At 44.0% G+C, this 25,769-nt stretch overlaps 1 protein-coding gene across 1 annotated transcript in view; it reads right to left on the bottom strand.

The window, feature by feature from the left end:
• The window catches only part of LOC102952826 (serotransferrin), a 59,341-nt gene extending 34,456 nt beyond the window's left edge, over nucleotides 1-24,885 (bottom strand). The window contains exons 1-16 of the mRNA XM_042998359.1: nucleotides 24,568-24,885; nucleotides 22,371-22,543; nucleotides 19,905-20,002; nucleotides 18,912-19,117; nucleotides 18,024-18,171; nucleotides 17,118-17,173; nucleotides 16,395-16,573; nucleotides 15,501-15,678; nucleotides 13,900-14,054; nucleotides 12,451-12,541; nucleotides 11,832-11,870; nucleotides 9,975-10,133; nucleotides 7,248-7,392; nucleotides 6,025-6,089; nucleotides 2,889-3,073; nucleotides 1,497-1,686 (exon numbers count right to left, since the gene is read on the bottom strand). Coding sequence (XP_042854293.1) covers nucleotides 1,497-1,686; nucleotides 2,889-3,073; nucleotides 6,025-6,089; nucleotides 7,248-7,392; nucleotides 9,975-10,133; nucleotides 11,832-11,870; nucleotides 12,451-12,541; nucleotides 13,900-14,054; nucleotides 15,501-15,678; nucleotides 16,395-16,573; nucleotides 17,118-17,173; nucleotides 18,024-18,171; nucleotides 18,912-19,117; nucleotides 19,905-20,002; nucleotides 22,371-22,543; nucleotides 24,568-24,610 — 2,110 coding nt within the window. The 5' untranslated portion in view covers nucleotides 24,611-24,885. The remainder of the gene's footprint in view (nucleotides 1-1,496; nucleotides 1,687-2,888; nucleotides 3,074-6,024; nucleotides 6,090-7,247; nucleotides 7,393-9,974; nucleotides 10,134-11,831; nucleotides 11,871-12,450; nucleotides 12,542-13,899; nucleotides 14,055-15,500; nucleotides 15,679-16,394; nucleotides 16,574-17,117; nucleotides 17,174-18,023; nucleotides 18,172-18,911; nucleotides 19,118-19,904; nucleotides 20,003-22,370; nucleotides 22,544-24,567) is intronic.
• Nucleotides 24,886-25,769: the final 884 nt, after the last annotated feature.

Raw genomic sequence — 25,769 nt, forward strand, 5'->3', positions numbered from 1 at the left:
GTCAGTCAAAATCTACTTATGTTTATTTTTTGTTGAGTGAATGAGCAGTTAAATCAGAGACAAAAGCACTCAGACCCACTAGGGGTCTACAGGTGGACTAGGCCATTCTCTCAGTGGCCTTCTCCACTTGCCCACCCAGCTCCTGTATCTTTCTGGGCAGTACTGTGCACCAAGGATGGTAACATGGGTTCCCTGCCCTGTATCATCCCCCACCTTGTGTCTTATAGGCATGTTTCCTACACCTAAATCCATGTAGCTGGAAGGAGCCTGGTGGGACTGTCCTCTCTGGCCTCCTTAGTCAGGTGAGGAACTAATAACAAGTACCTGGAACATGCCAGTTTCCAAGCTAGGGGCTGGAGAAGGAGCAAAGAATAGCAGACCGAGACTTTGTCCCCTTCTGGAGGATATAGGTTAGGTAAATGTAACCTGGGTGCTCACAACGGTGGCTGTGGGTAAACGTGTTCCTTACGTTGGAACTATGGGACGCTGGCACAGACTTGCTGAATCAGTATCCCCACAGCCTGTGAATCAGTATTTTAAGGACCATGGCTCACTTATATGCACACAGGAGTTAAAGAATAACCTCCCTCCATCCACATGTTATTCTCTCACCTCTTCCAAATGATTTCAAGGGATTCAATGATGTCCAGCATAGTTAAAGTGCAAAGGTGTGTTTTATTGTTATTTTGAGGCTTAGAAAACTGGTGTTCTCAATGAGCAGTAGGTATAGCAACTTTATAATTATAAAAATTGTCATTGTTCAAGCTCTCAAAAGCAGTGCTGTGTAAGGGAACTTTCTGTGATGATGGAAATATTCTGTTTGCTCACCTGTCTGTTGCTACATGTAGCTACTGACTGCTTGAATTGTGGCTGGTGTAGCTGAGGAACTAAATTTTTAACTTTGTTTAATTTTAATTAATTTAAATTTAAATAGCCATAAATAATTGGAGGCTGCTATATTGGACAGTTCAGCTGTATATAAAAAGGAGTTTAGTAGGGGTGCCTGAATGGCTCAGTCAGTTAAGCATCCCACTCTTGATTTTGGCTCAGGTCATGACCTCACAGTCGTGAGATCAAGCCTTGTGTCAGGCTCAGCATGTGGATCCTGCTTGGGATTCTCTCTCTCTCTCTCTCTCTCTCTCTCTCTCTCACTCAAAATCAATAAATAAACTTTTTTTTTTAATTTTAAAAAAGGAGTTTACTGCAGAGCAATGAGCATTGGGTACATACAACCTCTTCCTTTCCCTAGTAATAACATGGAATTCTTCATGTCTGGGCAGTTCATTACCTTAGTGCCCTGAGCCTGTGTCCACCTTACCATCTGCCCATACAAGAAGCCTTTCACACGCACTGGGATTACGGTGTTCTCTCATCATCTCGTCTTGTCTATTGGTCATCCCCAGAGGGCCACAGCCCACTCCTCCTTTTCTACTCACCACCTAGAACCCCACCCATGTTTGCTTGGCATCTTTCCCCATGCTGTTTCTCTTACTCACTTGAGGTGGAGCACTGTCTCAGGTTAGCAACAGCTGTGATATACTCTGGTCCTAAGTAAGATTTATATGTTGTGCCTTCCGGAAGTTTGGCCAAACATGTTGTGTCATCCTTGAACAGAAGGTCCTTGGTGTCTGAGTGGAACATACAGAACTGGCTCGAGCAGTCATTTTCAGTTTTTCCAAACAACTCCTGTCAGATAGAGGGAAAACACATGAGGGTCTGTGGCAGTGAATAGCTGAGAATACAAGGATTGGTTTCAGGGGGATGAAAGCTGGAAACCAGCCCTGGGGAAGCAAGGGAAGCTGCAGAGGATGCCTCAGGATGTTTCCATATGTCTCGCCTGGCGTTGACCCATTTTTGGCCCCAGCTTCATGCTTTCATGAGACCCCATGTCCTTTATGGGGTGCATCCTGGTCTCACCTCTGGAAAGTCCCTCCCACCCACCTAGTCACTCCTGACTTCCCTGATCTCTCTTCCCCACTTCATTGGCTATGGCCTTGGAGACTGCTTCCAGGAAATGAGAGGACAGAAACATGTTCCTTCCAAGTATTACTATCAAAGAAGATAGTAAACGGAGCACAACAAGGGGTGGTATAGGGAGTTGTTAAATTTCATGTTTGACTGCATCTTTGATCCCATCGTGGGCAAGAGGCTTAACTCTAGGCCTTGTAGGATTATAAGTGAAATGATGATTACAAAAAGTTTAACATTCCATCTAGCACCTAAGAAATGTTCATTAAATGCTAATTATTATTATCATTTACCTTAAGAGGGCTCACGAAAATATGCTATCTTAATTTTTTTTTTTTTTTTTAAAGAAAACTAATGGCAGGCAGGAAGCTATTGTTGAGGAGAAAGTGGTGTGTGTGGGTAGAGGACTCTCAGGATTAGAATACTCAGGCAGCCTCTTCCCCCTCCCCCTCACAACAAGGCTGGCCCTGGGTTGCTTGTTCTCCCCAGAGGACAAGCTGCCTGAGGATAGAGGTCCTGTGTTTCTGGCTGTTGGAGTGGTTCTCAGTCTCTCTAAACAAGAGAAATACAGTTCACATTTCATGACTTATATCAGTGAAGGCTAGGACACAGGATTACTCTCCTTCATTTTCAAAAAGGATACAAGGAGAAAATGACGGTACCATAGAGCAAGGTCAAGGGTGAGCAAGAAAGCAGATGCATGGACCCCAGAGCCAGTGGATCACGTGGGAACTAATCTCCAGTGACCTGGAGATATAAGCAGACCTGGGCCTGGGAGATCCAGTTCCACAAGTGACAGCCTCCCAATTCTAGTTTCCAGAAAGAGAATGCTGGAGTGAGGGCTGTGCTTAACACTGAACTCCCCCAAATAATCCACACACACGAGGAAGAAAAAATGGCAGGCCCTGGCTTGTCCATACCTGCTGCTCAAGTAATGTTTTGCTAACACAAGCTGCCATATCTTTCCGTGAGACCACAGCGTGATTCGGGGCATGGGCTAGGAAGCATTTTTCAGCCTCTGTCACATTCTTCCTGCTGCCATCAGGACACAGCAGCATAAAGTCTTCCATCTTCAGATCCTTAGCCCATTCTGCACTGTTATTTCCTGGGGACAGAGAAGGTGGGTCAGCCACAGCTGATAGCTTTGGTTAGGCACCCTCACTGAGGGCACATAACCAACCCACTGACATCTGAAGGACCTAGAGCCATTGGCCAGCAGAAGTGCACACACTGGGGTCACAGTGATGTGGAGAGGAAGAGACACTCACATGTATATAAGTCTGATTCAACAGATTCAACACTCAACCAAGAATTCCTAGTGACCATTCCTTCCAACCTGTCCCACCCAACCAGGAGAAAGTGAAATATATCTGTGAATGATGTTCAAAAACATCTTCATTTCTACTAAATTCCAAAGCATCTGGACTTCTTGCTCTAGCACAGGAAGAACGTGGCTCTCTGTGCAATACAATCTGGCATCAGCAAGCAAAAGAACTTCCCCTGGGGCCATTTTGCAAGCTGGACCAGTGTTCTAAATCTGATGTGCTCATACTGGTTCTACATGAAAATAAATGCACACATGCTTCTGTGCGTACAGGTCCATATCCTGTTCTCAGCTTCTTCATTGTTTCTGTAATTTCCCTGAAAAAAAAAAGAAAATCTCACCCATTTTCAAGGTTTCCTTCCTCCTGAGGCACTTCTCAAATATATTTTCCTAGTTTTTACTTCTCATCTAAAAGGCAGCGTTGCAATCTTTTTCTTAATTTAATTTTGATTTAATTTTATTTAATTGAACAACTAATGCATGAATTAGCTACCATAAAGCTGTGTATTATTTATAAAGTAAAAATACCTCTTTTCCTACCCTCCCCAAATATAGACTTACAGTTTTAATAGAAAACTCCAAATTGCCTGTGTCTCTCCCATGAGTAACTGCACACATCTTTGCTCACCTTCTAACATTTATCCTGCCCTTTCTTACCATTCCCTTCAACTCAGCTCCCTCCAAATGAAACCCACCATCATTCTCTCCAAACCAATTCTGTTCTACTTCATAATTTAAGCATTTATTCAATACTATGTTGTCCGCCCTCTGTCAGATACAGTATTATTGGAGCGGGAAAATAGCACATAAACCAAAAGCAACAATTCCGGATGCAGATAGTAACATTTTCTATTTATATTTCTAAATGCTGTATGAGCGGAGAACCATCTTGGTGAGAACATATTCATTAGGGAGAGATGGCTGGAGGAGACATGGTTTTAGGTGTGTAACCTGTGTTATACATACTGACTGGGAGACTAACCTAGGCCCAACTGTCAGGGCAGACGATAAAGGCCTCAAAAGGGATAGAAGCTAAGAAGAGGAGTGGATTTTGAAAGAAATAGTAGAAGTTTGGACTCATAGCGGTTGAGGTTGCAGTGCCAGTGAACTTTGTATATAAAAATGACCACATGGCAAATAGAGACTCCAGAGTGTTATTTAGAAGGCAGTTGAGGCCTCTGCTCTACCTTCTCCTCAGGGGGTAAGGATTTTGGAGTCATTGCAGGGTGCAGAGGTGAGACCTAGAGAGAGAAACCCCACTCAGAACAGTACCAAAGAAAAAAAATTTAAAAATCAAGGGGTAACAAAGAACCAATCTAGGGGTAAAACTCAAGTCATAGGAAAAAGGGCAGCCTTTAAAGGAAAAAGCAACAGTCATAGGAGAAAAGAAAGAAAAATTAGCCAACACAGTAGTCCTTCAAGTAAGTACTTAGCAACTTCTGTGTGCCACTTACCATAGTTGGGGTATAAAAGAAGGAAAAAAGAGCTCAAAGAGTTTCTGTAGCCACAGTTTATTACAGAATGAGATGAACCCAATGTACTAGTCATATGGATGGAAGATTCTGTTGTGGGATGGGGGCATGCCATCTTGGAAGGATTCTCAGAGGAGTTGGTGATAAGCTAGTTCATTCTAGATGAGTTGCTGGGATGATCTGGGGTTGGGTGAAGGGACATGAGAAAGGAAGCAAGGTAATACTTACCTGCACTATAGCAGGTTCTCTAAGCAGTTAGTGATAGGAGGGGGCAGGTGGAGTGCTCATTCTTACTAACTTTAAAAAAATTTTTGTTAGGTTTTTTAATGTCACGGCATCTAATATTCACCCACTAGTTTTAGTACCCATTGATGATTCTTGTTTGAAACAATTATTACTATATTGTTTGCCAAATGATAGTTTTTTTAACTGTATAATTACAGTATTCCTCCATTTATTCTTGTTCCACAATAAGGAAGATGTTTCCTTTTATCCTCATTTGCTTAATCAGGATATTATTATCCCATATTCCCATTTTATTGAACAAGTCATTATCTTACTACCATTATTATTTCTTCTAGTGCTCAAAATGTCCCAGATTTGGCCAGTGGGGATCATTAAAAATGGCTCCTGTATATTTTGATATATCCCAAAATTTTCACCATGATGTTCCAGGCTCACCTTATATTTTTCCTGCCCTAGCCCTAGAATCAGCTATTTTTCCAAGTGTCCCTGGCTCCTGCTATTGGAGAATGGTTCTAGAAGTAAAGATCTTGGTGTTCATTCCCTCTGGTGTACTATTGTCTCTAGGTTTTTTTCAGTGGACCTAGAATATATTTGGAATATATATATTGGACCCAGAAACATAGGAAATAGTTAAAAAGGACCTTTTGGGGACAATTCACAAAATCTTAGTATGGGCTGTGAACATGGTAAATATTAAATGCATGTTAATATCAATTTCCTGATCTCAGTAATTATAATGTAGACATATAAGAAAATGTCCTCATTCCTACAAAGTGTGCACTGAAGTATTTAGGGGAAAGGCAATGCCTGCACCAGTTCAGGGCCACTAGAAGAACCTCATGGTCCTTACCATTCTGCCTACCCAGGTGAACACTTCTCTCTCCACTGAAAAAAACAGGTCAAGGGTCAGAGCTCTGGAGTCTAACAGAGTACATACACATCCACAAAGGCATCCTGACCATAAGTGAACCCAGAAACCCCAATTTGTGGGGACAGAGGAGCATGTGAACATACCCCCAGTGTTCTCCATGACAGTCTGGTCTTTCACAAAGGCCACATCTCCCTTCTCAACCAGACACCTGCAGAGTGCCAGACAGAGAGAGAGAAGAGAGAAGGTCAGAGAGACAACATCTGTCATTCAGGAGGGCCACCTGATAGATCCAGGGCTAGCCATCTGATGTCAGCAATTGTGACTCCCATTCTATCACTAATCTTACAGATTACTAATGTAAGTAATAAAGAAAAGAAAACAAAACCTTCAATTAGCTTTGTGGTTATCTAATCTCAATTCCATACACTAAATGCTAAGTTATGGCATAGTTTCTTCAATAGAGCTATAGCATTTCCCTAGCATCAATAGAGATATTAGAGGGGCAGTGTCCCAATACGGTGATTTCTTACTCACACTCTACTTTGTAAAAATTGGGAATCTGTGGACTGTGAATTGTATTTACACTAACTCACCAGGTGGTTCTAACTGGAGAATTAGGATAACCTTTCTTTTCTCCTTCACTACTGAGAAGTTCAGTTAGAATACCACCATCATTGTGCAGATGATGGACTCATGAACTACTAACACAAGGCTGAATCATAAGACAGTTAAAAAGCAATAAGGTCAAAAGGTGCATAGGCATCTTTGTATAAGTAACAACTACCCCATGAAATAGACTTGGCAGTTGGGAATGTAGAAGTCCTGCAGGTTACTTTTGTGTATTGCCAGGTGAATATGGCCATAGGTTCCCCAGAGGTGCCTAGAAAAGCATGAACCAGACTCCTGACTCCTGTATTCAACTCTGGCAGTGTTTCCTCACCTTGGCAATTGTGACATCTTGAGCCAAACAATTCTTTGTTGTAGGATGCTTTCCTGTGTGTGTAAGATGTTTAGCAGCCTCTACCAATTAGATGCCAGTAGCACCCTCCCTCAACCCCATTTGATCATCAAAAACATCTCCAGACGCTGCCAAATTTCCCCTGAGGGGAAAATCGCCCCCCTGTTGAGAACTTCTAATCTGCATTGTACTGTCAGTCTTTGCTATGAGAGCCAGGTCTAGAGATAGTGTCCTGGAGGCACTTGGATGCTCCTTCACACAGGGTTCTAATACAGTTGCTAAATGGGGCACCCTAATACATGCAAGACTAACAGGCCAGGAACATAATAATCTCACTTTAGTTCCTAAAAAACAATCTTGTCAGGGCTGGGTTTATCATTATATTTGTGTCAGGATTAAAAGACTCACCTGAAAGCCCCCGTGTAACCATAGTATCTCTCATGGCTATTGGGAATACACTCCTTTCCTGGAGTTTTTGCCGAGCCAACACACAGAGCACAGAGACTGGAATTTCGCATAGATCCAGGGGCACAGCTCTGTTCGAAAATTTTATCTGTGTAGAAGGACAAGAGAAAGTCAGCTCTTCCTAACTGAGTCAATATGAGTAGCTTTCATCTAACACATAACAGGTGTGTATGGCCCAGGATAAGTGGAACATATTCATTCTGTGACCCACCACCAAGTCAGGACCTGCCAGGGTCCAGGCTTTAAAAGAAAACTTAATTGAGGCTGGGAATAGATGTCAGCAGAGCATTACAAGTCAGGTAGAGAGGATTCCATGGGTACCTGGATAGTGTCATCATTTATCTAAAGAGAGAAGAGAAGGAAATGACATGAAAATTGACATAAAAGTGATAAAATTGAAGGTCTCACTCCCTGAGCATGTGCCACTTGTTTTCAGGATTTTCCTTCCATTGCTATTTTTTAGAAGAGACTTTAATAGAACTTAGAACTCCAAACTCATTTAAGAGCTTGGGGGTTTTACTCACAGCTCAGCTGCTCTCTGATGGCTGTGAAACTGCCAGGAAGTTCAGAAGAGCAGAGGTAGTGCCCTTGCTGGTGGGGAGCCCAAGCTTTCTGGGTATCACCCCAGCCATACTTTGCCTCCTCTCAAACTGCTGTCAGAGAACACCCCAGTGCAGAAATATCCCCGGTCCCTACACACAGGACTTGTCTGGTTCATAACTGTCTTCAGAGGCCTCTCCTTTATTTTTATTTTTATTTAAAAAAATTTTTTTAACGTTTATTTATTTTTGAGACAGAGAGAGACAGAGCGTGAATGGGGGAGGGTCAGAGAGAGAGGGAGACACAGAATCTGAAACAGGCTCCAGGCTGTGAGCTGTCAGCACAGAGCCCGATGCCAGGCTCGAACTCACGGACCACAAGACCATGACCTGAGCCAAAGTCGGACGCTTAACTGACTGAGCCACCCAGGTGCCCCAGAGGCCTCTCCTTTTAAAGCAGTTGCACATATTTGGAGGTGTCAAGGAGGAAGTACTCAGAAAGTTGATGTAAATAATCTTTAGAAATTATTTGTCTATGGTTAACTTACATATACATTTTTCAGGGGTAGAACTAAACTCATACCTGAAGATATTCAGTGGACACAGAGAATAAACTGGTTTTCACCGCTTTGAAAGGGCCTAAGAGCTGGGCAGCCCCTCAGTGAGATTGCCAAGACCTTAAAGAGATCCAAGGATTCCACACATTCACATTACCTAGAAAGCCCAGTGGCAGGGATTGTACTGTCCACCCAACAGTCATTTCCCCTTATTCCTTAGTAACAAAGATCTAGTTGGGTTTTTTCTTTTAATTTTTTCTCCATTGTTTTTTATTGGGAGATAGATGACATGTAACATTACATTAGTTTCAGGTGTGCAACATGATTCGCTATAGCAATACATTGCAAAATGATTCCCACAATGAGTCTAGTTAACATCCATCACCGTATGTTGTCACAAAATTTTTTTCTTGTAATGAGAACTTTTAAGATCTGCTTTCTTAACAACTTGGAAAAATGCAATACAGTTTTATTAACTATAGTCCCCATGCTGTACATTACATTCCCAGGATTTATTTAGTTTATACCTACAAGCTTGTATCTTTTGCCCCTTCACCCATTTTGCCCATTGCCCCACCCCCCACCTTTAGCAACTATCAATCTGTTTTCCATATCCATGAGCTTGGGGGTTTTTTTAGATTCCACATATAAGTGAGATTATGCAGTATTTGTCTTTCTCTACCTAAAATACTTCACTTAGTGTAACAACTTCAAGTTCCATCCATGTTGTTGCAAATGGCGAGATTTCTTCCTTTCTCACGGTTGAATAAAAGTGTTTTGTGTGTGTGTGTGTATCTCAAATTTTATTCGTTCTTCAGTGGACACTTAGGCTGTTTCCATATCTTGGCTGTTATAAATACTGCTGCAATGAACGTGGAGATGTATATAATTTTTTGAGTTAGTGTTTTCCTTTGGACAAATACCCAAAAGTGAAATTGCTAGATCATATAGTAGTTCTATTTTTAATTTTTGAACAAAGTTCTAGTTTTATTTGGGACAGAACATGCCCAAATAAAAGAGGACATTCTCGAACCTCTGTTACAGCTAAGAGTGACTGTGTGCCTGAGTTTTGAACAGTAAGAAGTTACTTGAAGTAATTGATTTAGATTTCCTGGGTAGCTCCTTTAATAAAGCGACAGCAGGTGGCATTACACTTCAAGCTCCCTTTATTCCTTGCTCCTTGAGGCTGCGTGAATCATGGATGTGATGGCTACCATCGTTGACCTTGAAGACAGAGGCCCCGTGCTCACAATGGTGGAACAGAAAGAGAGGAGCCTGGGCTTCTAGTGACCATATCAGCCAGCCATGAACTGCTTACCTCTTTTTTTTTTTTTTTTAAATGAAAGAGAGAAGTAAACATATGTTTACTCAAGCCATATGTGCAACCAAAAAGAACCAGTCTTATTTAGCTCCCCAGCCCTAGTAACCCTTTTAGGTATCTCCTTGAGGTTCATTTTAACCAAATTTTACTATTATAAAACCAGGGCCACAGCATTTTGTACCATACCACTTTTTTCCAGAATACCTCTTTCCAGCCTGGCTCTGATCACAGCACCCTCCCAAGATTCACTTACCGAATTCACAGCTGTTGATCCTGTTGTAGAGCAGGCCCATGGGGATGTTCCAGCCAGCAGTTCTATCTACTGCAGTGTGGCAGGACTTCCTGCCTTTCAGATTGTTCCAGGTGAGGGATGCATCTGCTGATTTTTTAACCACAGCCACAGCAAGATACCCTACAGGAAAGACACAAAAAAAGAAAGTATTAACAACCCCGGGCCTTCCAGAGTATCTATCTACAATCAAAACCTGCCATTTCCCTATGAAAACAAAATTATCCCCAATCATTCCTTCTGCCTTTGAAAGGGTCTTCCCAATAACTGACTGAGATGTAGCACCTGGCGTGCTCAGTAGAGAATGCAACTCTTGATCTCAGGGTTATGAGTTCAAACCCCACGCTGGGCATGGAGCCTACTTATAAAAACAAAACGTGGGGTGCCTGGGTGGCTCAGTCGTTTAAGTGTCTGACTCTTGATTTTGGCCCAGGTCATGATCTCAAGGTTCATGAGTTTGAGCCCTGTGTCAGGCTCTGTGCTCACAGTGCAGGGCCTGCTTGGGATTCTCTCTCTCTTCCTCTCTCTCTTTTTGCCCCCCCCACTCATGATCTCTCTCTCTCTCTCTCTCTCTCAAAATAAATAAATTAATTTAAAAAAACAAAAAAGCAAGACTGAGAGGAAGTACCAGTCATTCTGTCAGATGGAGATTATTCTGAATTTAAAAAACAAAATAGTAAGAAAAGATCATCATCAGAGCAACGGTTGGTATATCAGTCTTCCCTAAATGCATAAAACTAGTAAAGTTATAAACCAGCAACTCACCTTCCACTGTGGGGTATCAGAGGAATGGATACTGAAAAGCACATGTGACTCTTACATTTTATACAGTCATAATTAGGAAAGAGTAGTAAATGACCAAATAAACTACAGGGAATATTCTGGCCATGAGGAGAATACAGGTTTGCACCAAAATAAATATGTGAAGTAGAAATTCAAAATCAAGTCAGCTACCATCTGTAGCAGGAAATACAGGCTACTCCTAAAACTGTGAATAGAATATCAACCCATGATTTCAACCTTCCAATTTAGTTAATTCAGTCAACTGTTCACACCAGAAAACAGAGAAGCCTTATCTGTGGAGTAAGACCAGGTCTTTCTATTTTCAGCTAAAGAGTCTGGCTCCTAGAATGAGGGGGAGAGGCTGGGAGGTTGTAACAGGGGAGGTCACAAGGACAAAGTTGCACACTAATGTCTGGAAAATGGCTGGAGAGATCTGAGCACCAGAGCTCTGGGACCCAGTGATCACCTTGACAAGATTTCCAGTCTTGTTCCTATCCCATCTTTCTAGACCCATCCCCACCAGAGCATTAACTGAGAGCCAAACCGGCCTGGGTTCCTGGGCCCAGCCTGGCTGGGAGACTGGGTAATTTCATGCTCCTAGACATATGCCCGTGTGAGCCGCTCTGCTCAGGCCTGCCAGGCACATATGAGCAAGACTCCTGGTGCTAACTCTCATCTAAAACTGTCCAGGCCTCATGTAATACAAAGAGTTGGGAGTGGTGAGGAGGGTGTAAATTTGCTTGCTGGATATAGGAGCCTAGACAACTTGTAACCTCATGAGCTGTTGGTTCTCTTATGGCATCCTTAAAGGATGACAGTACCCACTTAATAGGATTAAATGAGAAATCCTGCATGCAAGTCATGGCAAGTCTAAAAGAGTAACCATCATTATCAATTATCATCCTTCTAGGGTTCTTTTGTACTCTAAAAATTGGTCTCTTCTATTGCCTTACCTACTTCTGATTTGAATTTAAATATACCTTACCCTTTCCCCAAAGTAATAAGAATGAAACTCCTGAGGTACCAATCCCAACTCACCTTTCTCTGGCTTCTTGCTACACTCAGGGCCTTTAGTTTCTGGAGGAAAAAATGAAAAAATCATTAAACATTTATTCATTGAAAGTCATGCCATTTCTATGTGCAGCTCAGAATAAAAAGAGCCAGGAAAACAATCTATATGTTACCACATTCCCAAACAGTCCAGGCTGTCTGGATGATTCAAGTTCACTTTCACTCACTGGCCTCTGGAAGTTAGCCAAAAATTGTGCATTTCAAGTTTCCTGCTCTGTTTTGACCTGTGGCCACAGTCCTCCGGCTATACTTGAGTCCCTGCACTGGGACTACAGGAGAAGTGATTTGGGGAAGCAAGAAGACCTTCCAGGAATCCCAGCTGTCCTCTGCAGAGAGGTCACTTTTAGCTGGAACTTCCCAGTGCCAAGCTTCCTATCCCTCTGGTGGAAAGTATGATAGAAGATTCTGTCCTTTGCCATGACTGTGGGGATTAGAGATGAGGGGGGAGCCCAGAGCCTAGGAAGCAGGAGGTGCTCAGTAAGCAAGAGCTTTATGGCCAATGCGGTGTGAATCAGGCTATGATTTTCCCATCTCTTCTCACTGGCCCAAAGGAAATAAAACACTGAGAGACACTCCCTACACTTACTGTAGTTCTCTGCCAGGACAGGCACTAGACCACACTGGCCTGCTATGTAGATGAAGCCTCCATCCAAGCTCATGGCATCAGCCTCTCCTTTCTGCAAAGACACAGCACATTAAAGCAGGTGACGAGGCTATCTCCTGTCCTACCTGTCCTTCCAGCTGTTTCCTTGAAGCAGCCTTCCCAGTACAGGCCACGAAGGCCCCAGGAGATAGCAGGTACTTATACCAGACCCCCAGAGGATCTATCAGTCAGGAACACCCAGCACAGAAAATAAAACGTACTCTGATTTTCACCCAAAGCATGATGAACTGATGATTATTTTGGGGTGCCTTGCTTAGCTTTTCCAGGAGCAAAGACCCACATTGAGTCCTCCTATCCTCTCATAAGGATGCCCTGTCCTACAGACATTTCTACAATAACTTTCTGGAAACCAAAGTTCTTATTTGTAAGACAGATGAGTGGCATCAGGGACACAAGGCCATGTCTGTGGCATAGAATGCCTCCTGATGGGGCTCCGGCCCTGAATCATGGCCATGAGGTTGCATTCTCTTTCAGTGCTTGGTGTAGTCAAAGTGTTACTGAATGAGTAAAATATTCTTGAATGACCTAATTGTCAGGTTTATAAGTCCTGAATTATAGAGATGCTTAAATTCCACAAGATTGCCAAGCTTTCCATTGGGCCTGGAAATATACTTTTTCAAAATATACCCTAAAGGAGTAATTAAATATATGGGAAACTATCTCAGTGAAATGTATGATTCATAAAATGTAAAACATGCAAGTATAATTCATAACAGCAAAAAGACAGAAACTAAATGCTATTATAGATAATATGGATAAATGGCTAAGTAAACTGCATCATATCCACACTATGAAATAGATTACAACATTAAAAGATCATGTTTTCTAAAAAATGATTTGTGACATAGGAAAAGCTAACTAGATATCAGAAGAAAGTGTAGTGAATTGTGAATATGATATGATCCCATTTAACAGGATTTTCTCTGTGTTAGAAGATTATAAGTACTTCTCATTTTCTTTTTTGTACCATTCAGGATTTTCAAAATTCCAAAAGCAGACATGGGATGCTCTTGTGATCAACAAAGCTAAACTTCTGCCTGCTTGCACAATCAGCACAGCCCTGTCACACTTGTCATGGCACACCATGGGTCTCAGGCACACCACACCATGGTCCAGCCTCCCATAAGTGGACACAGCTCAGAGTGCCCTCCACTGTGTACTAACACCAGGAGGAAACAGAACCCTAAGGAGCCCTTCAGATCCATAAAATCAAAAGTACTGAAGCTTCTGTGGGGCTGGGCTCCCACACATGAGGGCAAGGTTCCTGGGAACGCAGGTTTTTATATCATTCCTAAGAACACTCACTCAGCCTTAGGAACAGGCAGAGAGCCGTGGTAGAGATGCTGCCCTGTGGGGGCAGCAATGACATACCGCGATCATGGCAATACAGTCTTCGGTGGACTCGGCTGTTTCACACTCTATTTTCCCTACGCTATTTACACTCCACGTATCACACTTGGCCTTCTCATGGTGACTTATTGCACACCATTTCACCTTCTTGCATTCATCCTTTGAGGTATCAGAGCCTAGGGCATAAAGAAGAGAACCAGATTTAGATGAGGCCTCAGAAGTTCCTGCTGGCTGCAAATACTGCTAACTGTCTTCATGAAAGTGCTGGGATTTTGCCAGCAATACACAAACAGATCCCATTCAAGGAATTAATAGCCTTAGAAAACAAAGGCAGTAACAATCTCTTTGTTGTATCATTTAGACGATAATTTCTTCTAAGAAGCCAACTTCACTCACAACCCCTCTATCACTTCAGTCAGGCTCTTCCTGTTTTTTTTTTCTTCTTTTTGAAATAGCACTTAACTACCTGAGTTGTTCCTTTTTTTTTAATACTTTATTTTTTTAAGTTATTTATTTATTTATTTATTTATTTAGAGAGACAGAGGGAGAATCCCAAGCAGGCTCCATGCTGTTAGCACCAAGCCCAATGTGGGGCTTGATCTCATGACCATGAGATCAGGACCTGAGCCAAAATCAAGAATCAGACACTTAACTGACTGAGCTACACAGGCACATCCTGAGTTGTTCTTATTTATTTGTTCATTGTTTATTATCTGTTCCCTGCAGGAAAACATAAGCTCAGCCAGGGCAAGGGCTATGCCTGTCTTATTCTCCAAGGCACCCTCACTATTCAAAGGCGGTGCCTGGCTTGTGGTCAGTGCAATAAATGTCTGCTGAATAAATGGACATCTATTCAATTTTCAAGTTCAGTTCAAGTCACTTCCTCGGGGAAGCTTTCCCACAGCTCCAGGATCTATTTTTCTTTATTTTCATGGTCTCATCAGACCATGATATTTTGTTCTGTTGTGTTTGTTTTCCCTTCTTTTGAGCAAATCTATCATTTGTAATCAATCATTCAGTAGAGTGACTATTCATTATTTGTCTTCTCCACTGGTGTGAGAAAGTTTTATGGCAGCAGAATCTTATATATGTTGGTCTCACCATTGTATGCGCAGCACCTAGCACAGTTTATGGCTAGATGATCAATAAATGTCTGTTGAATGAAAGAGTGATCAAGCAAACCCCACAATGATCCAAGGAAGTTCAGGAGCAGGATTAACCCGTCCAGAGCTCCAGCTTCATTATGGCACATGTTGATCATAATATGGCTGCAGATGTACAAGTCTGTAGTAGTTTTGTTCTTTTTGCCTTACTTTGTGCCAGGCTAATTGGTTTCACAAAGTGGGCAGGCAGGGTGGCCCTGATTTATACAAGGGAAATAATACTAGTATCAATCCAAATCATTTTAAGCATAAGTTTCCTTCAATGCCTTTTGGTGATATCCGGGCTCATCTCATGATGACCGATACCATTTAGCATCAGTCTGACACTGGGTGGCAAAGCTGGGCAGATAAAGAAATGTCAGGGTGGGCTTCTGGTACCTGGAAAGAGTCTATTGCTGGTCCCTGCCCTTACCAGGTTTCCTAGCTCCTAAGGTCACATGATCCTTCCCTAGTACTTACGCATATCTTCCCTTAGATTCCGAAGAGCAGTGACATACTCATATCCCAGGTACAGCCAGGTGTCCATTTTAGAGGGAATCCTTAAAAGCCCTTGGGCAGAGTCCTTAAACAGCAGGTCCTTCCCCAAAGTTGAGCTGAAGAGCTGGAAGGCTGTAGATTTGTCTTTGCCATAATGTTCCTGTATATAGTAAAACACAATAGTAAATGGCTACAGCAACAAGGAATGCTGCAAAAGGAGACTGAAGAAAAACAAACCCCCCAGAAAATGAAATTAAAACGATGAAATTTTCAAGATTCCAGGAGAGAGGGCAGACAGGCCTGCTCTTTCCCACCCAGCAACTTCCCCACCCCCAGCCCTCTTACAGTCATGCAACATGTTTCTGTGGCCTATCCCCCTGGCTGGATTGACAGCTCACTGAGTATAAGAAATGGATCTCCTTCAGAGGCTGACCCTGTGTGATTACCACTTAAACTCTTGATAGATGGAATGGCTTGATGAGAGGAGGTTGGCTCAGTGCTGGGATTCTGCTGCTCTAAGGAAATAAAGCTGGCTGTGTGTGTAGCACCCTTGTAGTCAGGCTGAGGGACATTGGGAAAGAGATCATTTCCTTCTGGGGATGTCATGGAAGGCCTTATGGGGGAGGGGGTGTTTGCCCTTGGCTTAGAAGTCCTGGTTTAGATAGAAAGAAATAGAATTAAGCAGTAATGCAGGACTAGACCCCGTGTGACCCTGAGTCCCTGCTGGGCACTTTCACACAAGTGGATAATATGTGGCACAGTTCCCACTATGTCCTGAAAACAAGGAATTCCATAGTGGCCAGAAGGGAATGTAGGAAAATGCCCCAAATCCAATCAGGAACCACTAAGCAGGAGGGAGAACAGTGAATTCAGTACCTGGGCCTTGTTGAGAAGCTCCCAGATCAAGTCCTCCTTGCCCCCCACACTTCGGGCCACAACAGCGTGGGAAGGAACCCTGGCCAGGTAGCAGTCCTCATATTTATCCACTGGCTTCCGGGAGTTGTCCCGGCAGAGCAGCTCATACTGGTCCCTGTCAGCTTTGTTTGGCAGGTTCTCTGGGGGAAGAAAGCCTGGATGAGCCAACGGTAGCCAGGACAGAGCCATGAGCTGTAGTCTCTGTCCCTATCCCTTGCAATCCCAATAAATCATAACATGTACAAGCTGAGATGCCTAGAGCAAATGAAAGCCAGAGCACATAAGAGAACTGACATAAGATCCCACAACCAGTCACAGGTAAGGAAGCTTCTGATGCCTAGTGCAGGGGTGACTGCCTGACACCCACAACAGGTCTCATCTCAGCGGGCCAAGTTCAGGCCGAGGTCAGCCAGACGAGCCCCCAATCCTTTGTTGTGGCAACATTGACCGGCAAGAAGGGTTCCTGTGTCCAGGAGGTTGAATTATGGAAAGAGGCCCAGGAGTCCAGGTGAGGACCCCATATGTACACAACTCTGCACAAGTAGAAGCCCAAGCAATGATAAAGGAGGAACACAGTATGCTCATATCTAACTATGGCCCATGAAGAGGAATGTAGAAGGAGAAAAAAAAAAAAAAAAGCCCACAGCCTGGAGGAGATATGCAAATTCTTCTCCTGTCACTTACCCAGTACTGTGCAGTGCTTGACAAAGGCCACTTGCCCAGCGTCATCCATCAGACACCTGTGGGAAAGAAATACATTAAAAGGATTACTGCAGGGTAGGCCCTTCTCCTCAGGCTTAAGGGTCTGTCTGATCACACCATCCAGCTTGGGGACAAGGGCAGAGCCTGGTGAAGGCCTCTGAGCAGACCCACAGTTGAGGAAGCGCCATGGGGCACTGATATGCCACTAAGATGGGAGGATGAATTTATAGAAACTAGAAATCCCTCATCATGTTTCCCAAAGCAGCAAAAAAAAAAAAAATCATTGAAAATATTTTAATATAGAACAGAGTTTTCAAATTTCTGAAATGGAAGATAAATACATCAAGTCTCCTAAGAGAGGAAATGTGGCCTTGGCTGTCTATCAAATTTTAGGATATAACCAAGGTAAAAGATGTAGCAAAAAATGAGCTGTCTGCACAGGGGTAGTGAGGGAAGACAGGAGAGAGGCCAGTGCATTGAACACGAGACACTACTACAATAGAAAACAGAGGGTCAGTCACAGAAGAATGGTCCAGACACTAAGGATGTGCCTGTCCCTTAGGCTCTGCTTAGCCCAGTGAGAGGACACATTGGGCAGGTTCATTGGGCTAGACTAAGTTCATTGGGCTGGACTAAGAAATCAAAAGCTCTGGGGAGATAGAAAGGGACTCCAGGAGAGGTGCTTCCCTGTCAGATATCACATGAAAGGCGTATGCACTGGCCTGGCCTGGAGGAGAGTCCCAGCTGAATCACTGAGTCACTGTGAAGAAATTAGGCCTCCTGGACACCTCTTTGCAGGCTGGGCTCTGCTGTGGGCCAGGTAGGGTCTCACAGCCTAAGGACATTGGACACTTTGGCCATCATAGAACAGCAGCTGGTCTCACTCACTTGAAGGCACCTGAGTAGCCGAAGTATGGTTCATGGTTGGAGCAGGCACACTTTTCTGTGTCTTTTCCCACACACAGTTGACACAGTTGGGGGAAGGTGGTCCGATCCACACAGGGAACACAGCTGCCCATGAAGAAATTGGACGCTGCTGCTCAACATAAGACATGTAACAAAGGCCATGAGCCACCCTGGCCACAGGCAGTTACAGCTCCCAGTCCCGGATCATGAGAGAACAGAGAGTGACTAAAGGAAAACCAGTACACCCAGTCCCAGCACACCATTATATGTGTTCACTGACCAAGATCAAGGTTTTCCAAGAGGGACAAGTTAACCTTTGTCCTCCGACTTCCCTCCCCAAGAACTAGGCCTGTGCCTGCCATTGACCCAGGCCTGTCTCAGGTTGCTGTCAGCTCCCCTCTCTGCCTGTCAGACTGGAACATCTCAGAGGTTTCCTCTAGGAATCCTATCTGAGAGATAGGAGACCCCCATATAGAGGTACAGGCCAAGTTCATGGCCAACAGATGGCCACCAGAAAAGCTCCAGCAGAATGGGAAACACACCAGCCACAGACAGGAAAGAACCCCAGGGAAGTGAACAGTAGGGCCGAGCAAACTTGGTCCTGACTGAAGCCCTCTGTCAGGCTTGATGCCCTTCCCCCCACTATTCCTCAGGACAGCCGCTGGTTGGATGTTAAGAGCTCAGAGAAGAAAAACACAGCTGACACCTCCCAAGGACTGCTGATGTGGCAGAACTGACCAGCTTAAAGTTGGTATACCTCCTACCTCTACCCCCAAAACCCATCACACATGATCACCTGATCATGTCTGAGCAACCCCAGTTTGGCCTGTGTAGGCCTGCCTGATAGCACTCACCCTCTTGCCCACTTACCCCTCAGAAGAGAGTCACGTGGCTCAGGCAACTTCCAATAAAGTAAGCCCATGGGGATGTTCCACCCAGCAGACCTGCCAAGGCCTGTGTGGCAGGATTTCTTGCCTTGGAGCTGGTCCAGATTGAAGTCACTGGTCTTTTTCACCACAGCCACAGCATAATAGTGGGTTTTTTTTATCTGCAAAGGGACAGTGTGAATGAAAGACCTTTAGCCTGGGGAACAGTTGGAAATATTGCTCCTTGCTGCTGGGCTCCTTAGTAGAAAAAGGGAATCCACAGGGCACATTTCTGTTGGGTTGGGTCATAAAGAGAGAGAGATCAGGAAAACCTGCCTTGACTTGCAGGGGAAAGAAGGCACCACAGAGAGAACATTTGTAATAACCCTCCAGGCAAACACAGGGGCAAGAAGGCCACATACACATGTGGCCCAAATATTTTTGCCTACCATGGCCCTGCAGGGGGTCTGTCTGCCTATACCTACCAACCCAAGCCCACCAGGAAACAGGAGTTGTGGCACAGGGACCACATTCATTCTAAGTACTTCCTGTCCCCTGACACAGGCCCAGGGACAGCTGGTTGCTCTCAGAAGAGATGCAAGGCTGTTGGGGCTCTGAGCATAGGCTCCAGTGTGGTCTCTCCCCTGTTTGTGGCACCTATGGTTCTTGGAGGGCTCCTCTGTGTAGCTCTCAACCCCAGTGGTTCAGGTCAGGTTGTACACAGCCTGCTCTGTTTCTCCAGGGAGCACATTTCCTGGCCCAGAATGTCAGTGTCAGGAGCACCAGTCCTCAACCATCCCAAAGCCCCAAAGGCCTTGAGTTGTGTCTTCAGCAGCTGATAAGACCTCTCATTCCCCACTGATACCCAATGGGGAATGCTCATCCATCTTTAATCCCCATTACCTGCCTGAACAAGACAAACTCAGCATCTACCAGGAGAGAATAAGAGCAACAAACTCTCTCCTGGGTCCTCAGGAAGAACTTACCATCTTGTGACTTATAGAACTCTGCCACTATAGGCTTTAGGTTGTAGGGGTGGAGGCCCGCCTCGAACACCAAGCCTGCATCCAATGTCACAGCATCTGCTTCATTTGTCTGAAAGGGATAAGACCAGATCCTGATGAGGACCTTACTTCTGATAAACTTTTGGTAAACTAAAAGTATATAGTACGAATTTAAGGAAATCATGAAAGAATATAAATAAAGTGGAAAAAAGGGGAAACAACACAAATGAACACACATGTATGAACTCAATTTTTGAAAACAGAAAAGGAAAAATCAGAAAATGAGGAAAGGCTGAACTAAGAAATCAAAAGTAATATGGCAGAAATAAGTCCATATTTACCAGTAATAACAATTATTAGTGGCCTAGTTTACCACATAAAATAAATGAGATTGTCAGAATGCATTAATAAACAAAAGCCAGCAATAAACAGTTTTCAAAAGATGCACCTGAAACAGAAGCACACAAAAAGTTGAAAATAAAGGAATGCAAAAAGCTATAGAAGAAGACTACTAAGCAGAAGAAAGTTGGTGTAGAATGTTAATATTAAAAAAAATAGAGTTCAGTCAAAAAGCACTGCCAGGGATAATTGAATAATGATAAAATACCAAATTCACCAAGAATGATAGGATTATTCCCTCATACACTCCTGGTGGGAGTAGAAATTTAAATAACCACATTAATTGTCAACTACACCCCCAAAAGAAAAAAGAAAGAAAAAGAAACAACATTGAATTTGCTTAAAAATCAAACACGTTTGACATTGTCTTAAAAGTCAAATTCATATCTCACGGCACAGCAAGTCTGCTCCTATACACACACACACACACACACACACACACACACACACACACACATATATACACACACATATATATATATATTCAAGAGAAACTTCATACTCGTGTCCCAAGAGATTTATATAAAAATATTTGTCATTCCCTGATTAGAATAACAGAAAGCTGGAAATAGCCCAAATGCCTAATGACCAGAAAAGAAAAAATAAATTGTGGTATACTAACATAATGGACTATTGTAGAGCTCTGAAAATGAATGAACAATGGCTATATTCAATGATATGGGTGAATCTTAGCATAATATCGAGGAGGAAAAAACAAATAGGAGAAGACAACACATAGTAATGTCACGTTTAGGAAACTTTTCACAAATCAAAAATGTGTCGTGATTCATACATGCCTATATACATCTTAAAATGAAAATAAAAGGTAAGAAAGTTTTAGGATTCAGTTTGCTCAGGATGGAGAAACACATCGGTGGTTTTAAGTAAGGTCAGTGGGATATACCACACTAAGTGGGGCCATTCTCATAAAATCCAGTACTGCCACACAGCAGCCCTAGAAGTAAGCTATTGGCAGTGATGAAGTTTTGAGAACCTGTGTTAGGTTTGTGGATAATATTATGTTATTAACATTTAAAGAGGAGCATGCATGGACTAAAATGGAACAAATGTCATAATTCAATGGTTAGAATTAAACCATGATTGCAACTGAGATCCAATTAAAACACGCATGCACAGCAGACCAGCTGTTCTTATCAAATCATTGATTCCTTCAGTGAATCATACTCTATCTGGCTGATCTCCCATCTCATTACTCCTTCTAGTCTCCTGCTTGCTCTATTCCTGTCATCCTGACTTCCCTATAGCAGCTTCAAAAAGCCCATCTCTCCTGTCTCAGGCTCTTTGCACAAATTGTTGTTCACCACTTGGTGTATTCTACCCATGGCACCCAGCAAGCAGCCTAACCCATGCTCATCCTTAGGGTCTCAGCTCATTGCTTCCCTCTCAGGGAGATTATCCTTGATACTCAGGCCACACAAGTTTCTTCTGAAAGTCTCTGTCAGAGCATTCTACTCTTTCCCTTCATTGTACATCACACAATTTGAAATTATAGTCTATGTGTTGCATGTTTTTCTTTTCTCCTGACTGTACTGTAAGCTCAAAACTAATGACCATGTGTGTTTCAATTCACCACTGCAGCCCCATTGCCCAGTACAGGGTCTGACCCACATTCAGATGTGCACAAAGATGAAGGAATGAAGAGTTTGAGGAAAATCTAGAAACAAAGGGTTCAGCAACCATCTGAAGTTCGCACTGTATTTCTCTTCCCTGGGAGCATCGTTCAACTTCCCGTGATATGTCAAGAACTTCCAAAACAATGTCATATAATAATTTTGATAGCAAACATTCTTGTTTTTCCCCTGAATTTAGAGAACTTAGTGCCTCAAAATTTCCCCCTTTTCAGAGCATTGGATTTTGTTTCAAGACCCCTTAAAAGTGAGCACTCCAATTTCCCTTTCTGAAGTGCTTTTATTAGCATTGGAGGTTGACTGTCACACACACCAGCCTCCTACCTGTGGGTAAAGAGTTGTTCCAAAATAACAGAAGAGAAAGGAAAGTACAGATTTTCTCCCACTCCTTTTTAGGCAACAGTGACTTACCGAAATGGCCCTGATGCACTCAAGGTAGGAGGTTTTCTTCACACAGCTGACAAAGGGACCAGTCTCAAGGACCGTTTTCATATTTTCGCTGAAACTGGAGCACTTACTGGCTTCATGATTTGAGACAGTGCACCATCTCACAGTTTTCTCAGGGGAGACAGCCAGACACAGCCCTAGGAGAAAGAGGCCAGAGGTCCCTGTGCTAGTGGGAGAGACAGCAGCACCCTCTGAAGGGTCTTGAAGGCTCCATCCCCTCTATCCTGTCCTCCTCCCACTCCTCCCATTAACACCCCAGGGCACAGATTCTGCTGCCTTCTGAGGCTGGGGACAAGATAAAGGAACGCTAGAGTCCTCCTAGTCACCTGCTAATCACCCTCTGCTAGCCAGAGGGATGTGGGCTTGACCATCAGCTCTCAAGTGGAGACCACTGTCTACTTCTCTCTGTTCTCCCTGCCTCCTTGCCTCACCATCCTGGGACTGCCACGGGACATAAGCCTTATTGGTGTGACAGGGCATTTTCAGCTACTTGAAGGCAGTGGCTTGAAACTACAATTTGGGGAAGCTAACAAGGTAGGAATTAGCATCTTGTGTTTATTTATGTTTTTAATATAATTTATTGTCAAGTTAGCTAACATACAGTGTATACAGTGTGCTCTTGGCTTCGGGAGTAGATTCCCATGACTCATCGCTTACATACAACGAGGAATTACCATCTTTTAAAGATGATGGAACTGGGCTCAGAAAGTGATGCTTTAGCCAAGGTCACCCAGCCTGTTAGTGGCTGAGACTGGCCTAGATACCAGGTCTCCAGACTTTGGTCTCTACCCAGGGAACAAAAGAAGATGACATTCTGAGTTATTTTCCATCTGTTTCACCAGTAGGTAGGGGCAAATGATTAATGAGATAATGAATTTGTCTATGATACTTTTCTATCATCCTCTGTTCCAGGAATAACTAGAACTCCACATCTTTAGTGGTTCTCTCTGTTTCCAATGACCCCTCCTTCAATCTTCATCAGTCTTTTGGGCTGCCATTAGAAGAAGCTAAAGCCACCCATGTCTGTAGCTATTAAAATCATGTGGTTGCACTACTCCCAAAGCCCATTGTCATCTCTACTTTCTGTGGATCAGTAGCAGAAGGCTGACTCAGGGAAGCTGATGAATATCCACAAATCACAAAGCAGGAAAGGGGGAGGGCAGTGGTTCTCCAGAATGCATAAAGAGGGGCCACAGGGAAGTTACTGCCCCAACCACACTTTACCCTACCTGTGCCCATGAGAAGTCACAGGAGGCATCAAGATTCAGTGGCAAACCCTCTCTAAACTGTCCCACCTGCAGTCTCATAGGCAGGAATTTGTCCTGAGTCCTGCATTTACCTTGCACAGTCCTATGAGGTGCTTTTGGTGGGGGGGAAGGGAGGGTGCACAGGGGAAAGGCAAGTAATGCAGGGCCAATTCTCAATGGTAAACTTCTCCAGGAGAGACAAATAAAATAACTAAACACAGAGGCTCCAAAGGTGTAACAAACGCACCGGAGTGGCAGATGAAAGTTAAAGGACAAAGGGAACCAAGCAATCTCAGGAGGTGATGGGCATTGGCAGAGGCCATCCATTGGCAGTCCCCACACCAAGGATGTGCTAGTGCCTGGATCCATGGCCTCATTTACCCTCACCTGACCCTCTCAGGCTGGGGCTGTACTGCCCTTCTCACTGGTGAGAACACAAGAAGCCTGGCTTCAGATATGCTCCAAACCTTTCAGTGGCCCTGCTTCTTAGCATGACATCATCAGTGCCAGGAGCACCTGTGGGACATCAGACTGCCAAGGTTAAGGACAGGGTCAGATCCCAGAGGTCTTGAATACCATGTTCGGCAGTTCAGACTCGACTCAGGCGGCCTCATAGAAGGGATCTGATAAACCATGATGTAAGTGCTCTAATTTGTTGTATTCTAATACTGTAAGTTTTACTGGACAATGAGGAGGAGGAAAGCAAGGAATGGAAGCAAGTAAGCACAGCGGGACACGAAAAGGCAGCAGAGGCACAGAGGGGAACTCGAGGCAGTCCTGAAGCAGGTGCAGGGGTGTGGTGGGGAAGAGTGAAGGAAATGCTCAGGGAACCCAGGGAGTGGTATGTTGGAGTGGGGGGTACAAAGAGCACCTGGGCTGACAACTATGTGGGCCTTGCCCGCGCCAGCACTCACCCAGGACCGCGCAGGCCAGCAGGGCACGGACGGCAAGCCTCATCTTCCTGAGTCTGTGGCTTGGAGCAGCGAGGACAGACCTATGGGCTTCTGCGCAGCCTCCCAGCCCTCCGCACGGCTTTATCCCCCGCACCGCGGGCCAAGCAGAATCTTTGACCTCCAATGTTTGCACAGCCCGCTTGCCCAATCACCCCTCATCCCGCCCCTTTCATTCCTTGCCCAGGCCGATCACCTCATTTCCTGAGCTCTAGAAAGATGCACGGATGGTATCCAGCACAAAAATGCTGATTGTAAGGGAATTAAAGAAAAATCAACCCTTTGTTAATACGCGCTCTCTCTGTGCCAGGAGCAGAGCTGCAGCAGAAAGGGGGTTGGTGGGGGCGGGTAGATCTGCTTCTGAATCTGAGGATACCAAAGCTGGCCTTGCACCAGTCCTGTGTATTCATTCCACAGATAATAGAGGAAAGGAACTACCCCAGATCCAGACTAGAAACACAGAATAACAAAGACCTTCCTGAGAGAAGGTGTCAGAGGAGAATAAAGCTGACCTCAAAGATAAGTTCAACACCCTTCACTTGTTCCCAGGTGTCCCCAGAAACCATACCCCCTGGGCTTTCAAAGGCCATCCTAACTGAGGAACTGCTCTCTCCCTGTGTGCCCTGCTGAACTAGGCTCCTGGACTGAAAACCTTCCCATGATGCAGCCTGCTGGACACCTTGACCTAGGAACAGAGCCACAGGGGAGACATAGGGAGCTTTCCCATAGGAAACTATCCAGGAATGTGACCAAGACTCTTGAGACTCAGAACAAAGTGTCACATGAGCACAAAGCAAGGGACCCAGGGGAGGATGTGGCCTGGTCTCAATGCTCTGGGTCATCCCTGGCCGCATCCAGCTAAGTAGTCTCCAGCTGGCTTTGGGTGCACATCCTTATCAGGAAAATAGTGAGATTGTACATTCTGTGTATGTACTTTTTAAACTAATACATTGTGCACATTTCAATAGAAGTTTATAAAGTAGTAAGACAAAGATGAAACACTCATTTTAAAATGTTCCTTTGTTTATTGTGCCTTGTATACAATGAGTAATACCTCAAGGCAAAATCATACATTTAGGGAAATGGCAAGTTTCCTGATAGTAGATATATATCAGTACTCCTGAAAGTCATCAGGATAATTTTAGGGTTCTCTAAAAGTTAATTCT

This window comes from Panthera tigris, chromosome C2 (genome assembly GCF_018350195.1).
Source record: "Panthera tigris isolate Pti1 chromosome C2, P.tigris_Pti1_mat1.1, whole genome shotgun sequence".
NCBI classification, from domain to species: domain Eukaryota; kingdom Metazoa; phylum Chordata; class Mammalia; order Carnivora; family Felidae; genus Panthera; species Panthera tigris.